Below are 15,884 nucleotides of genomic sequence, written 5' to 3'. Positions count from 1 at the left end.
ACCTATAACCGCAACAGATGCTCCAACAACAACCACAGCTTCTCCCACTACAACCACAGCTGTCCCTACAACTACCACAGAGGCTCCAACAACAACAACAGCCACTCCTACAACTAGCACAGAGGCTCCAACAACAACCACAGTTTCTCCCACTACAACCACAGCTGCACCTACAACTACCACAGAGGGTCCAACAACATCAACAGCTGCCCCAACTACAGAGGCTCCAACAACAACAACAGCCACTCCTACAACTACCACAGAGGTTCCAACAACAACAACAGCTGCCCCAACAACTACGACAGACGCTCCAACAACAACCACAGCTTCTCCCACTACAACCACAGCTGCCTCTACAACGAGCACAGAGGCTCCAACAACAACCACAGCTTCTCCCACTACAACCACAGCTGCCCCTACAACGAGCACAGAGGCTCCAACAACAACCACAGCTTCTCCCACTACAACCACAGCTGGCCCTACAACTACCACAGACGCTCCAACAACAACAACAGCCACTCCTACAACGAATACAGAGGCTCCAACAACAACCACAGCTTCTCCCACTTCAACCACAGCTGGCCCTACAACTACCACAGAGGCTCCAAAAACCACAACAGCCACTCCTACAACTAGCACAGAGGCTCCAACAACAAACACAGCTTCTCCCACTACAACCACAGCTGACCCTACAACTACCACAGAGACTCCAACAACAACAACAGCCACTCCTACGACTACCACAGAGGTTCCAACAACGACAAAAGGTGCTCCCACTACAACATCAGTTGCACCTATAACCGCAACAGATGCTCCAACAACAACCACAGCTTCTCCCACTACAACCACAGCTGTCCCTACAACTACCACAGAGGCTCCAACAACAACAACAGCCACTCCTACAACTAGCACAGAGGCTCCAACAACAACAACAGCCACTCCTACAACTAGCACAGAGGCTCCAACAACAACAACAGCCACTCCTACAACTACCACAGAGGCTCCAACAACAACAACAGCCACTCCTACAACGAACACAGAGGCTCCAACAACAACCACAGCTTCTCCCACTTCAACCACAGCTGGCCCTACAACTACCACAGAGGCTCCAAAAACCACAACAGCCACTCCTACAACTAGCACAGAGGCTCCAACAACAACAACAGCCACTCCTACAACGAACACAGAGGCTCCAACAACAACCACAGCTTCTCCCACTACAACCACAGCTGCCCCTACAACGAGCACAGAGGCTCCAACAACAACCACAGCCTCTACCACTACAACCACAGCTGCCCCTATAACGAGCACAGAGGCTCCAACAACAACCACAGCTTCTCCCACTACAACCACAGCTGGCCCTACAACTACCATAGAGGCTCCAACAACAACAACAGCCACTCCTACAACGAACACAGAAGCTCCAACAACAACCACAGCTTCTCCCACTTCAACCACAGCTGGCCCTACAACTACCACAGAGGCTCCAAAAACCACAACAGCCACTCCTACAACTAGCACAGAGGCTCCAACAACAAACACAGCTTCTCCCACTACAACCACAGCTGGCCCTACAACTACCACAGAGACTCCAACAACAACAACAACAGCCACTCCTACAACTACCACAGAGGTTCCAACAACGACAAAAGGTGCTCCCAATACAACATCAGCTGCACCTATAACCGCAACAGATGCTCCAACAACAACCACAGCTTCTCCCACTACAACCACAGCTGTCCATACAACTACCACAGAGGCTCCAACAACAACAACAGCCACTCCTACAACTAGCACAGAGGCTCCAACAACAACCACAGCTTCTCCTACTACAACCACAGCTGGCCCTACAACTACCACAGAGGCTCCAACAACAAGAACAGCCACTCCTACAACTAGCACAGAGGCTCCAACAACAACCACAGCTTCTCCCACTACAACCACAGCTGCACCTACAACTACCACAGAGGGTCCAACAACATCAACAGCTGCCCCAACTACGGAGGCTCCAACAACAACAACAGCCACTCCTACAACTACCACAGAGGTTCCAACATCAACAACAGCTGCCCCAACAACTACGACAGACGCTCAAACAACAACCACAGCTTCTCTCACTACAACCACAGCTGCCCCTACAACGAGCACAGAGGCTCCAACAACAACCACAGCTTCTCCCACTACAACCACAGCTGCCCCTACAACGAGCACAGAGGCTCCAACAACAACCACAGCTTCTCCCACTACAACCACAGCTGGCCCTACAACTACAACAGAGGCTCCAACAACAACAACAGCCACTCCTACAACGAGCACAGAGGCTCCAACAACAACCACAGCTTCTCCCACTTCAACCACAGCTGGCCCTACAACTACCACAGAGGCTCCAACAACCACAACAGCCACTCCTACAACTACCACAGAGGCTCCAACAACAACAACAGCCACTCCTACAACGAGCACAGAGGCTCCAACAACAACCACAGCTTCTCCCACTTCAACCACAGCTGGCCCTAAAACTACCATAGAGGCTCCAACAACCACAACAGCCACTCCTACAACTAGCACAGAGGCTCCAACAACAACCACAGCTTCTCCCACTACAACCACAGCTGGCCCTACAACTACCACAGCTGCCCCTACAACTACCACAGCTGCGCCTACAACTACCACAGCATCTTTTACAAGTATCGCAACAGCCCCAACTTCTCTACCACATTCAACTACATCCACAACCAAAACAGCTATCCTTGCGACACAAACTTCTAGCACTACCAGATTAACCACGACTAGCACAGCTTCTCCTATTACAACCACAGTTGCCCCTACTACAATCACAGCTGCTCTCGCTACAACCACAGCTGCTCCTACTCCAACCACAGCTGCCCCTACAACTACTACAGCTGCCCTTACAACTACCACAGCATCTTTTACAAGTATCGCAACAGCCCCAACTTCTCTACCACATTCAACTACATCCACAACCAAAACAGCTATCCCTGTGACACAAACTTCTAGCACTACCAGATTAACCACGACTAGCACAGCTTCTCCCATTAAAACCACAGTTGCCCCTACAACAACCACAGCTGCTCTTACTACAACCACAGTTGCTCTTACTAAAACCACAGCTGCTCCCACTACAACCACAGCTGCCTCTACTACAACCACAGCTGCCCCTACAACTACCACAGCTGCCCCTACAACTACCACAGCGTATTTTACAAGTTTCACAACAGCCCCAACTTCTCTACCACATTCAACTACATCCACAACCAAAACAGCTATCCCTGCGACACAACCTTCTAGCACTACCAGATTAACCACGACTAGCACAGGTGCATCAACAGACCCCCCTCAACAAAATGAGGGTTACCTCTTTCTGAGGATGCGTTTGGTGCGGGTTTTCGTAATCGAATACAACAACCCAAAATCGTTGCAATATAAAGAATTGGCTGCCAATGTCACAGCTGAGGTAATTCTCATCTAAAATCCGTCATTTCAATTCAAAAGAAAAATCATTTGACATAGATTTTTCAATAATTCATGTTTTCATATGTTCTTTGTGCGATAATCCTTTCATTTTTTTCCTCATATTTTTTAGCTGAATCGGGGATACAGGAAGTGGTACCCTTTCACTTTCCTGAGATGCATAATTATTGGATTTTGGTAAGCTATCCGTGACAAGAGATTTAGGTTTATGTTGGCTCTGTCAATGTATTCATGCTCTATTGCTTGAGTATAAACAATCCATTTATGAATCTCTACTTTTCAGGCCTGGCTCAGTGGGTGTCACAGCCAACTTGATATTCCAGAATGAGAGTGTAGTTCCGAACATCACCAGTGCAGAAGACTCATTAAAAAAGTCTTTAAATGAATCCCTGGTTTTCCTGAATGTTATCACTGGCAGTATTGTTGCAGGTTTGTAATGATCTAAATAATTCCATTATGTTCAGATATGTCAAAAAACACGATTTTTTATTTTTATTGAACTCAGTTAAATGTTTTGCAAGAAACAATGTTTTTCTTCTTTCCCACAATAGCTGAACCAAATGCCTCCAGTACTGTAACTCCTACAACTGTGGAGGCAACTAATTCCACAGTAGCACCTACAACCACAAGTACAGCTGCAAGTACCAGTACAACAACGCAAACAACTCAAACTGCCACAGCACTCACCACCACCAGCGGTGCAATGGCAAGGAGCAGACCTGTAGATATGGTCACTTTTCTACTACCAATCACTTTAGTCAACTTTCTGTACATTTTGATGTAGATCTTTTCTGACTGTTTTGGCCCTTTCCTTTCATATGAAATTGTACCACTGTCAAATTAACGTAAAAGCAAATAGCACAATCACTTGTTTTAATGATCTATTATGTAATCAAAAAGATGACACAAATTACAAAGCTTGAACTTCTGTAATGCAAATACTCTCATATTTATCCTTTATACTTGCTTGTGATGTATGATACCTTTTAGAAAAGTTTGAGTTGTCATCAAATCTAAATGATTTTGCATTGACTAATTTCTCAGAATAAACTTTGTTCATAATATTTATTTCTTTAATATTTTGGCAAACAGCAATCACTTGGCAAAATGTAACTTTAATTTAGTTTAAATTATGTGTGTGGCAATCAGTGATACCTGAAGCCGTCAAGCAAAGAAGGTGGAGAAGTCAAAAGTATACAAGATTGTAGAAGAAGGTATGAGGAGGCTGAATGCGGGTGGCTGGTCCAGTGGGTTTTTAATTAAAATGTCAATACGTAGCTACCCAATCAGCTACTATACATCTACATCTACAGTGCAGTATTCACGGCGCTTCACTTTTTCCATTTTATGTTACAGCCGTATTCCAAAATTGATTCAATTTATTTTTTCCCTCAAAATTCTACACACAATACCCCATAATGACAACATGAACATTTTTTTTATTGCAAATCTATTAAATAAAAAAGGAACAAATCTCTTGTACATAAGTATTCACAGCCTGTATATTTTATGTGATGATTATGTATGACTATGTTTCTTTGATCTGTAATCTGTATATATATATGTCATACATGTGTGTATTTGTTAATTGTTCAAACCCTGGAAGATTATCCCTTATAGGGCTAAAGGGTATCGCAATAAACAGAATAAACAGCCTTTGCCATGACGCTGAAAATTGAGCTAAGTTGCATCCTGTTTGCACTGATCATCCTTGAGATGTTTCTACAACTTGATTGGAGTCCACATGTGGTAAATGCAGTTGATAGGACATTATTTGGAAAGGCACACACCTGTCTATACAGGGTCCCACAGTTGACAATGCATGTCAGAGCACAAACCAAGCCGTGAAGTCCAAGGAATTGTCTGTAGACATCTGAGACAGGATTGTATTGAGGCAAAGATCTGGGGAAGGGTACAGAAAAATGTCTGCAGCATCGAAGGTCCCAGTGAACTCTGTGGCCTCCATCATCCGTAAATGGAAGAAGTTTGGAACCACCAGAGGTCTCATTTATAAAACTGTGCGTAGGATTCATACTAAAAGTGTACGTGCGTCCAAAAGCCTAAGATAGCGTGCGCCCCCCCCCCCCAAAATTCAGCCTTATAAAACCGAGCGTATGCAGTGCACACCGGTAAGCAATGTTCCCTTTATAAATCACAGATTACCCACAAGTGTGCGTGCGTGAACTTTTTCTTTCTGGAAAATGTCACGTAGCCGTGAGCTGAAATTGTCCTTTATGGAACCGCTTTAGCACCGCTTGACCAATTAAACTAATTCAAGTCAGGTTTGGGACTTTAAGTCCAGCTTTTTTGAGCGGCCTTTATGGAACAGGCCTCAGGACCCTTCCTAGAGTTGTCCGCTACAATGTCACCTACAATAACATCTGCTCCTACAACCACAGGCTGCAAGAACAACCAGACTTCATCTTCCCTAGCAACAAAAAAAACATTATCTAGCCACTTTCCACTACTTTGGCAATCTTGTAAGCAGCAGCTACAGTAAATACAATTTCTCATTTATGAATGTCAGGTTTGCCTTTCTGTTCTAGGATTCCCATTATATGAATAGGCTATTAGATCTCTAATTGTACTTAGTACATCTCTACAGATCTAAACTTTGATGCAATATATGACGTGATAAGACATTTCAGAGAGCAAATAGCGACTTGGTGAGATTTTTTTGGCAACACTACTGTTAGGTGTAGACTATATGCTCGTTTTGTTGCAAAGTAAGTGTTTTGGAAACCACCTCAGATATCATGTAGCTATAGATGTATGTATGAGCTATGTCAAAAACCACAATATGGGGCACATCGGAAATGTATATGTTTATTATTGAAAAACATAGGAACACAATTGATCAGATGTTAATTTCCAGTGTCAATAAAATGTACACTTCCCATCTAACCATCATCTGTGTTAACCCACATATCCATGGTTAGATTTTACAACCCCCCATACACACAATCAATATAGTGTGTTTAACCATACTTCAACGTCCCACTCAAGTCAATATTTACTGATCACTTTCTCTGGAGCCTTTGGGGTCTTGGGTTTTGACTTCTGCAGCATGGCCAGCGTGTCCCTTTTCTCAATCTTCCTCAGTTGTTTCTTTTTCATCCTCTTGATTTTTGATGTGTTTCGGATCTGCGAAAGAATATGTAATGTAGAAAAAAATTGCCAGGTTTAGTGTAGTTACCTGTTTACTAACCCAGTTAGCCTGGGAATGAAAGGTGCAGAATGGAGGTTCAGTTAGAATAGTTTATTACTTGATTTTTGTATACTACGTTACTTGATTTTAGGTGACATGAAAACAGAATAACTGTGCGAAAAGAACTAAAAGTGCAACAGTATATGAGAAAATGAGGTAAGTGTTCAGTTGGGATGGTTCACTTACCACTTGAACAACCTCTGCCTTCCTCTCATTCTCTGCACGTCGTTTTAAGTTATCTTCCCTCCTTTTCCTCTTATCCTTCGTAAGGAAAAAAACAACACAAGATGTTGGCACACAAAATTGTTGAAATATATTTCAGTGAAGACACTCACGTACGATCTGAGCATGGATTCATAATCATGAAAGTATGACATTCAACATTATGTTGATGAGCGCGAGGACGTGCATTGCCCGAGTGCCATGCCTGAAATAGTCTTCACTTATTACTTGCCTCCTTTTCTCTGGCCTTGTCCTCTTTCAGTTGAAGAGAATATTTTTTCACCATCTCCTTTCCTCTTTTGGCCTCCATCTTCTTTTCCCACGAGGAACGCAGTGGCTTATCTCTCAGCAATGCAGAGAACCTTGAATACAAATACAAAATATTTAGTCAAGGCGTATTGATCATTTTACATTAAAATGACAAATAACATGTCTTTAGTCCTTCAGATCAATGACAAATAACGAGATGAGCTGCAGAGCAGTGCTGGTGCTCTACAGGCAAACAAGGCATTGAGAGAGATTTCAGGATATTACACAAGACGTGTAAAAAAAACGTAAACAAAAAGGGCATTACCGGTTTTACAGTATTCACAAAATAATGCCGTGACAACACGTTTTCACCATGTTGTCTCTTTGATCCTATATTACCTTTGCTTGTTGCGATCTTTCCATACTCGTCCAGATTTAGGCTTGCCCAGCGGTATACTCGAGTTCCGTTTCTCACTTGACTCCGAGTGGTTTGTCCTTTTCGCAGTTTTAATTTGCGGCCGGATAGCTAATTCCATTAGTATTGTGCGGGCATCGTTTTCCTTCTCGTTGCATGCATCATTTGATACGCCATCGGATTTAACCATGGTCGCTGTGAACACAGTAGAGAGGTAAACACAAACGTTGCAGCTCTGGACAAAACATCCGGCGTGACGTATGCATACTTACGAGACTCAATCATTTGTTTTACGGCTGGAATGGTTGTATTCGGTTCCGTGTTCTGATTTCCTGTCTTGTTTTCAGGTAACTTTTGAATAGCAGACTTTCTAGTTCTGCGACTGGGAGTCTTCACGAGGCTGGGTACTTCAGAATCGAGAAGGGCTGCAGGAGTTCGCACTCTGCGTCCGCTACGGGTCCGTGTTACCACAGGAGGCAGCTCGAGTTCTGGGGTTACTTCGGCCTCTTCTACCTCGTTAGGGTCGTACTGGGTAATTTCTTCACTCATATACATCTTTAAACGAAGTTATGAATATATGCAACAATCGTCATAAACTTATGAGACGTCAATGTTGTTAAAAACTGTTTTAAAGAACAACAGACGTAGAGAAGAACACACGTGTTGGTAGTTCCTCATTAAAAGACTCACACTTGCCGCCTATTGATGGAAGTATGTCACTACACACCTCGTCCAATATAGTTGACTTCCGCATTTACAGCTTTTACTTGGTTCTGCTCGCTCGCTTTTATAGGTGTCAGCCGGCTGACTCGAAGCAGCCAATGGCATTCACTGCTTCAAGTCGGCGCCGCCAGCGCTGCTAAAGTCGAACATACCTAATGCCCGTGGTCAGAATCTGGCAATGCCCATCATGCTGGTCATGTGACTTCCGCACGCTTCCTGGTTCAGACATGACAGCGGTCTCGTCTTGTGATCTAGGAAGGCACAGTGCCTTTGAATGCCGAGTAGCAAGCTGTGTCCTCTAGTAGAGATGGCTGTCACCGGAGTAGGTGTCCTCTTTTTGTGTTTGCTTTTAGACTGTACAGTAAGTACCCAGTTTACATCCGTAATATAAGTTTGCTTAGACTCGTACTTCCTGTCGGTCACATCATTATGTTGGTTAGCTGTATAGCGCAACAGCTCCAGGATGTACAGAAGGATGCACTAAGTAGACTTTAGTAGTAGCCTATCTGGTGTAGGCTATTATGAATACTAATAACAATAAATGGTTATGGTCTGTCTGGTACACATTTATTATACTTAAGTAATTGGGCTGCTCTGATTGGTGATTTTAATGATTGATTACTGTAAAAGTCGCAATTAATGGTTAGAAAAATTCACGACAATTTTGTCACTCTATTTTATTTATTTATTCTGTATATCTCTCCACCAGCATGAATCACACAATACAATCTCAAACATTGGAAGGATAGATTGTTAACTGTTGAGGGACATCACCTGAGAGACAATTCCATTGTTGTAAAAGCCTGTCTGTCACATGGGATTGTGCGACATGAGTCAGCAGTTGTGATCATTCTGATTGGTGTATCTAGCAAAGACTAATCACTATGGTAACATAGTGATATTATACTGCCAATTACATGCTTATTAGCTGTCCTCGTGTCAACTTATGAAAAGACAAGGATGTGATTATAAAATACATTTAGAAGGACAATTTTTCACTGTTCTCAGCGTGGGGCGCCCCGTACCTTTAGCGTGGACTACAAAAGTGACTGTTTCCGGAAAGATGGGGAAGAGTTCCGCTACATCTCAGGAAGCATCCATTACAACAGGATACCTAGAGTATACTGGAAAGACCGGCTGCTGAAGATGTACATGGCAGGACTGAACACCATCCAGACGTATGCACGCATATCTTGTCCACTTTGTTAGAGGGCTAACAGTGTTGTAATAGTAGTAGTCTTAAAAAAGAGCATTGAATCCGCAAAATACAAGCCCATCCATTTATGTGCTTTCCTTTCAGATATGTTCCATGGAACTACCACGAGCCGTCTCCAAACCGGTATGATTTTGGCAGAGACAGAGATCTGGATCACTTCCTGCAGCTTGCCCATGACTTGGGCCTCCTGGTCATACTCAGGCCAGGACCATACATATGTGGAGAGTGGGACATGGTGAGAATGTCTGTGGATGTATGGTGTGGTTGTCTGAGCTTTATGGTTGTATTAATTTTTCCCATTGCAAACCGCCTTGTATTGTACACTACCTGTGAACCAATCTGTCTGTTTGAAAGGGTGGTTTACCTGCCTGGCTGCTCAACAAGAAAGACATCGTCCTGCGTTCTTCAGATCCAGGTGTTACATCAAGTATATATAAGTACATAAGCAAAGTAGTATAACAATATAATGTATATGCCTGATACTATATGTTACAAATTAACATTAAATGGTTTCACACTGCTCTGTGAGAAAGCCCGCTGATGAGTAGTTTTCTGGTTAGTTTGGACTAGACTCATCTTGGAACCCACACCTGGTTCTCCCATTTTGAAGTTCCCAAATATTTAACTATCAGTCATGGTTTGTAAAGGCTACGGTTCAAGACTGCAGACAAAGTGCCATAAGTTGTAGCTATGCTTTTTTAATAACATGACAACAAACCATCCATATGTTTCAGACTACATTGCTGCTGTTGATAAGTGGATGGGGAAGCTGCTGCCAATGATAAAACATTTCCTCTATCAGAATGGGGGACCCATCATCACTGTCCAGGTAAGGGGTACTGGTATCCTAATGTAGAACCTGTATGAAAATGTCTAACCATTGTTTTCTCAGGCCAAAATAAAACCCATTACCAAGTATCGAATGAAGAACGTTGTCATTTTCAGTCAGTACCTTGTTAATCATGTGGTGATTAATACTCCTCTTCCCCACACATGCACTCTTTTATACACATGCACACACACAAACACCACTCTGCGTCAGGTGGAGAATGAGTATGGCAGCTACTTTGCCTGCGACTACAACTACCTTCGTCATCTGATTGCGCTGTTCCGTTCCCACCTGGGAGATGAAGTGGTGCTGTTCACCACAGATGGTGCTGGTCTGGGTTATCTCAAGTGTGGCTCCATACAGGGGCTGTATGCCACTGTGGACTTTGGACCAGGTACAGATTGAAGTTAGAGGCTGGATCAGTGTAGGCTGCTGATGTAAATGTGGTCAAGATGAGCTCCAATTGTTAATTGTGCTCATCATTGTAATGGCTCACTCTTTATTTCAAAGAGGATATTTGAAGAAGAAATGGGCAGATTTTGAATACTTCACATGTGGTTTGATGGGATAAGTGGATAAGCTCTACCTATTTGTTGTGTTCACACTCTTACTATATTTGGATCCATTATTCAGACTGTATGTCACTTTAACATTGTGTCTGTGACAAGGATGTGTGTGGGTGTTTCCATGACTAGGAGGGAACGTGACTGCTGCATTTGAAGCACAAAGACATGCCGAACCACACGGCCCTCTGGTAAATCACCTACCTACAGTATATGTATGCATACAGTACATACAGACTACCATATCCCCCCTGTTTGAGATGTTTATTGTTGTGCTTGGTAGAACATATTTTTAGTCTGATATCTACTGTTATAGGTGAACTCTGAATTCTACACTGGCTGGCTTGACCACTGGGGAGAGCCCCATGCAGTAGTGTCCACCTCCATTGTAGCAAAGTCCCTGAACGAGATCCTCGCCTTGGGTGCTAATGTAAACATGTGAGTCACCCACCAATGCTGTGGCACTAACCACTGTAACGCTGTTAAAACTGTGGACCCCCCTCTGATTATCTGCTAGTAGTAGCTGTTAGTTATTGTAATTGTGAAAAGCATAGACAGAGGTCTATAGGTAGATGAGACTGAAACAGGCAGAAACGGCAGGGAGGCGGGGGATAGACCTTGCTTGGTAGTGAAGTTGGTAGGGGAAAATATGTATGTACATTGCACATGAATACACAAACAGTGTACATGAATGTAACCCTATACATGGTTAGGCTGTTACTAGTCATTAATAACAAATGATATGGTTGTAAGCATCACATGTAACTTTGCAGGTACATGTTCATTGGAGGGACAAATTTTGAATACTGGAATGGTGAGTGGTCCTTCGGTTACCAAACCATTCTTTTGATGGAGAGATAATGATCATGTTGAGGGCTGTTAATAAGAAGATCTACTGGTGTTTCTAGGTGCTAATACACCCTACGCCCCTCAGCCTACTAGCTACGATTACAACGCACCACTAACGGAGGCTGGAGATCTTACAGACAAGTACTTTGCCATCCGAGATGTGATAAAAATGGTATGTGGCTTAGATTTCATTTTTTTAAGTTCTGTGCCAGAACTTTACAGTCAGACGGTCCCAGTACAAACACAATAAGAAACTGAATATAAACAAGCAGTTGACCGTTCTTTATAGTTTCAAAGGCATAAAAAACCTACATCCAGTTTCTATTCTTCATCTAAATAGTACCACAAGATTCCAGAAGGTCCAGTTCCTCCGACAACTCCTAAATATGCATATGGACCTGTACAAATGAAGAAGGTGAGGGTCAGACAAAATGTTTAGAACCATATACTTAACAAATGTTATTGTTGATTGGGTATTGTTGATATGCATTTGGATCTTCCAAGCTTTATTTTCTTGCTTGAAGTGAATTGGATTTGCTCTGCCCTGCCCTTTACAGTACCAGACCGTGACTGATGCCCTAAAAGTATTGTCTTTCTCTGGACCTGTCAAAAGCACTTACCCTCTTAACTTCATTGACATGAAGCAGGTACTCCCGAAAAACGTTTTGTGAATTATACAACAAAATACTTTTTGATATAATTCCAGAATCTGAAAATGTATTTTTTATATGATGTATTTAACAATATACATAAACCTCTTAATTGCGATATTTATTTCCTGTCCCCGTTAGGCCTTTGGGTTTGTTCTCTATCGGACTATACTACCTTTTGACTGCAGCTCTCCCACCCCTCTGTCTTCTCCCTTGAATGGAGTCCACGACAGAGCCTACGTGTCAATAAATGGGGTGAGTTCTTGGTGTCATGGGTGGTGTTTCTTAGTTATTTTTTAGTCCTAAAACTTGCTGTTCATAATGCTGCCATCAATTCTGAGTACAAACACAAGAGGGTGCTGTTTTAAAAATAGATTGTTATTCTCTTCACTTCACACTAGCCTGGAATGGCAAGACCAATTTGTAAATGTGTATTAGTCTGGAACCTCTCAGTTAATTTGCTATATCCAAAGGGCTTTCTCAATGGGTGCAGACCAAAATGCCTCTGGATGCAATTTGATAGAATTGGATAGATACAAACAATCAGAGCAACAAATTATCATCTTGTGTTATGAAAATGCCTCAACGGCCCTCCTCTGTACAGCCATGGTATTAAACACACCCCATATCAGATAAATGGTTGTGATTGGCCCAGCACCTTTCATGCCAGAGGGAAATCTGCTTGAATGGGAAGGTAGCCAGACCCATCTGCCAGAGCAAAGACACCATTAGCTTGCAGATTGGTCTGGTTACCAGGCTACATTTCAGTTTATGTATACATTTTTACCACTGAAATGTAATGTTGTGACTTTTAATCAGGTTGCCGTGGGTATCCTTGAACGGAACAAAGCCCAAACCATGAATATCACGGGGAAGGCTGGCAGCCAGGTGGACATTCTAGTGGAAAATATGGGAAGGGTCAACTATGGAAAAGAGATCAACGACTTTAAGGTTCTTTCCCACTTTTAGTTGAGCGGTAGTTTGAGCGGTACCAAAATCTTTGCAATGACGTTTTTGTATGTTTGTTGGTAAAACTGTGATTTGTGTCACTGGTCATATTTCTTTGTGAATTTGACTTATACCTCCCAGGGACTGGTATCCAACTTGACTCTGGAAGCAGATGTGCTTGAGGGCTGGATCACATACAGCCTCAGCATTGATGAGGCCATCAGCCAGGGACTCCTCTGGAAAACTGACTCTTTTGAGGGGGCTATCACTGCTGCCCCCCCCTCACACCTTTCCACTCCGGCCTTCTATGTGGGCAGCTTTGCTATACCCGAGGGCATCCCAGACTTGCCCCAGGACACTTACATTTATTTCCCTGGCTGGAGGAAGGCAAGTGTCAACATGGCTCCTGGTTATGAATAGATTTAATTAATTATGCATTTTAACATTGTTGTAATTAATAAGGTAATCACATATTTATGTAATGGAATTAGCGTGAAACATATCCAACACATAATGCATTATCAAGTAAATGTATTCGTTTTGTTGTTTTTTTTCCATCAGGGACAGGTTTGGATCAATGGTTTTAACTTAGGCCGGTACTGGCCCTCCAGAGGCCCTCAGGTGACCTTGTACGTGCCTGCCAGTATCCTCAGCACAGCCATGCCCAATAACGTGACGGTTCTTGAGCTTGAGGGCGCTCCCGGGCCCTGCACTGTGAAGTTCACCATCACCCCAGTCCTCAATGCGACGGTCAAGTCAGAGTACAATCACAAAGGGATACTGTTTTATAAGAACAATTGGCTGTGATTCTCCTTGCCAATGCACATCAGGAAATCTAGTTTGCACTAGAGCTTGCACTATTCATTATATCCCTGTCTTATATCACCCAGCCTTATCCATACAGACTTTATTGGTGTAGGTACTATGAGGACAGCTATACTTCAAACTACTGGATCAGGTTCTGTGTTCTTTGTATAAATACCATATTAGCTGCACACTCAACTCCTACTCTACAAATATTGTTGAGGATAAGGGTTCAGTTTTGGGATGTGGCATTTAATGTTTATAATCTTTAAAAACATACATTTAACTTTAATAAGGTTAAAGGCTGATTGTACTACCTAGTTAATTGTGTTCTGTGATATTTCTCACTTTAATTTACACTTGTTTTTATTCAAATGTTCAAATTACAGAACTTCAGCACTTTGAGTGGTGCTGACAGTCAGTTTAGCTTGTTAATTCGTGAGTACTGTAAAATGCATCTACTTTAACTGCAAATTCATAAAAGCATGGCAGGATAATGTGCCAAATTCTGAACTGCTTTTTTGATGTTTTGTTTAGTGACTCCTCTGCCAGGGGTTCTTCAATATATGCTATTTTTATGGAATTTATCATTGGGATTTTTTGTAATCATAAAATATAATTCTTTTGCACTTTTTACAAATCATTTGCAATGTATATAACATGTCATTGTGATGCACAAGCCTTTTCAAACTTTTAAAATACTTGAAATAAAAAGCAGATTTTAGTCAAATAATTTGCGTATTTTTTATCAAATATGTAAGCAGACACTGGTGTAGGCCTACTTGGCACCACTTTCAGTGCTTGTGCCCATGATGCAGCCGTTGGGGATATTATGATTACTTTATTGTGTTATCTTCATTGGAGTTTGTGTGTTTGCATAATGCAGGGAGAATTTGCATCGTATTTGTACGTATTAATTTAGACAACGGAATTCAGAGTGTACCCACTTTATTGTCTCGCTAGATCTATAGTCTAACCCAGAGTCATATGCCAAAACCTTTCAAAGAGGTGGATACTATGTTTTGCCAGCATCGTCAGTCAGTGCATGAAGGTTTTTAAGGGCCAACATTTTCGGCTTCAGTAGCCAAGTTTATATCGCTTCCGATACACTTTTAGGAAGCGCCTAAAATATGTCTAAACTAAAGAAACTACATTACCCAGACACACGTTGACATTGAGTCTCCCAACTACACCCGGTACTAGTACCAGAGAATGTCTAATGGGAGAACCATTAGGTGCGTTCGACATGGACTGCGGCTGCATGAAACGACCGGCGAGAGTAGCCGCTTGCAGTCGGGGAGGAGTTAAAAACAGGCTCTGGCATAACTCAATACAGCTATACTAATCATAAACAAGTGTGTTCGAAGAACCGAATTAGCCAGATCATGATAAGCAAGATGATGTCATCTTGGATGTGTCATTTGATCTCGGATGTAATAAGCGACGTACGGAGAACGGGCCCCAGGTCGTATCAGTCTATGGTATCAGTCCTTGACTAACCAATCAGCATTCATTAGCAGAATGCTAGCGTGTTATGGGCAACAACGACTCACCCTGTAAGAAATCGAAAGGATAACTTTCGACCTATAATCCATGTTGAACATGCAAAAACTACAATCAAATCGGAGATTTTTCAACGACAATCAGGCGAAAGATACAAATTTAGCCGTTTAGCTCCATAGACTCCCATTCAACATGCACTCGCTCGCGATCACC

At 42.6% G+C, this 15,884-nt stretch overlaps 3 protein-coding genes and 1 long non-coding RNA gene across 4 annotated transcripts; 3 read left to right on the top strand and 1 right to left on the bottom strand.

Annotated features, from left to right (window-relative positions):
• Window positions 1–1,558: 1,558 nt before the first annotated feature.
• Window positions 1,559–2,206, top strand: LOC134033300 (mucin-2-like; the record flags this gene model as incomplete). The annotated part of the gene is made up of 1 exon (XM_062477403.1): window positions 1,559–2,206. A coding segment is annotated over one exon (648 nt), but the record flags the coding sequence as incomplete, so codon positions are not given.
• Window positions 2,207–3,209: 1,003 nt separating this feature from the next.
• LOC134033306 (uncharacterized) lies at window positions 3,210–4,388 on the top strand. Its single transcript, XR_009932108.1, has 4 exons — window positions 3,210–3,475; window positions 3,605–3,669; window positions 3,776–3,921; window positions 4,044–4,388. It is a non-coding gene; the product is annotated as an uncharacterized LOC134033306 (long non-coding RNA).
• A 1,916-nt stretch (window positions 4,389–6,304) lies between these two features.
• ccdc86 (coiled-coil domain containing 86) lies at window positions 6,305–8,291 on the bottom strand. The gene is made up of 5 exons (XM_062477371.1): window positions 7,859–8,291; window positions 7,571–7,781; window positions 7,155–7,284; window positions 6,887–6,961; window positions 6,305–6,636 (listed from the first exon to the last, which is right to left on the bottom strand). The coding sequence occupies exons 1-5, from the start codon at window positions 8,139–8,141 to the stop codon at window positions 6,499–6,501; spliced, it is 837 nt and encodes a 278-aa protein (XP_062333355.1). The 5' UTR covers window positions 8,142–8,291; the 3' UTR covers window positions 6,305–6,498.
• Window positions 8,292–8,509: 218 nt separating this feature from the next.
• glb1 (galactosidase, beta 1) lies at window positions 8,510–14,892 on the top strand. The gene is made up of 16 exons (XM_062477324.1): window positions 8,510–8,670; window positions 9,318–9,487; window positions 9,610–9,760; window positions 9,880–9,940; window positions 10,260–10,354; window positions 10,568–10,748; window positions 11,050–11,108; window positions 11,234–11,355; window positions 11,691–11,731; window positions 11,826–11,938; window positions 12,107–12,181; window positions 12,324–12,413; window positions 12,558–12,671; window positions 13,236–13,367; window positions 13,506–13,751; window positions 13,926–14,892. The coding sequence occupies exons 1-16, from the start codon at window positions 8,584–8,586 to the stop codon at window positions 14,169–14,171; spliced, it is 1,983 nt and encodes a 660-aa protein (XP_062333308.1). The 5' UTR covers window positions 8,510–8,583; the 3' UTR covers window positions 14,172–14,892.
• The last annotated feature ends 992 nt before the right edge of the window (window positions 14,893–15,884 follow it).

The sequence above is a fragment of the Osmerus eperlanus genome, chromosome 14 (assembly GCF_963692335.1).
Source record: "Osmerus eperlanus chromosome 14, fOsmEpe2.1, whole genome shotgun sequence".
NCBI lineage: Eukaryota > Metazoa > Chordata > Actinopteri > Osmeriformes > Osmeridae > Osmerus > Osmerus eperlanus.
Note: the sequence above shows the minus strand (reverse complement) of the source record. Positions and strands in the feature narration are given on the sequence as shown.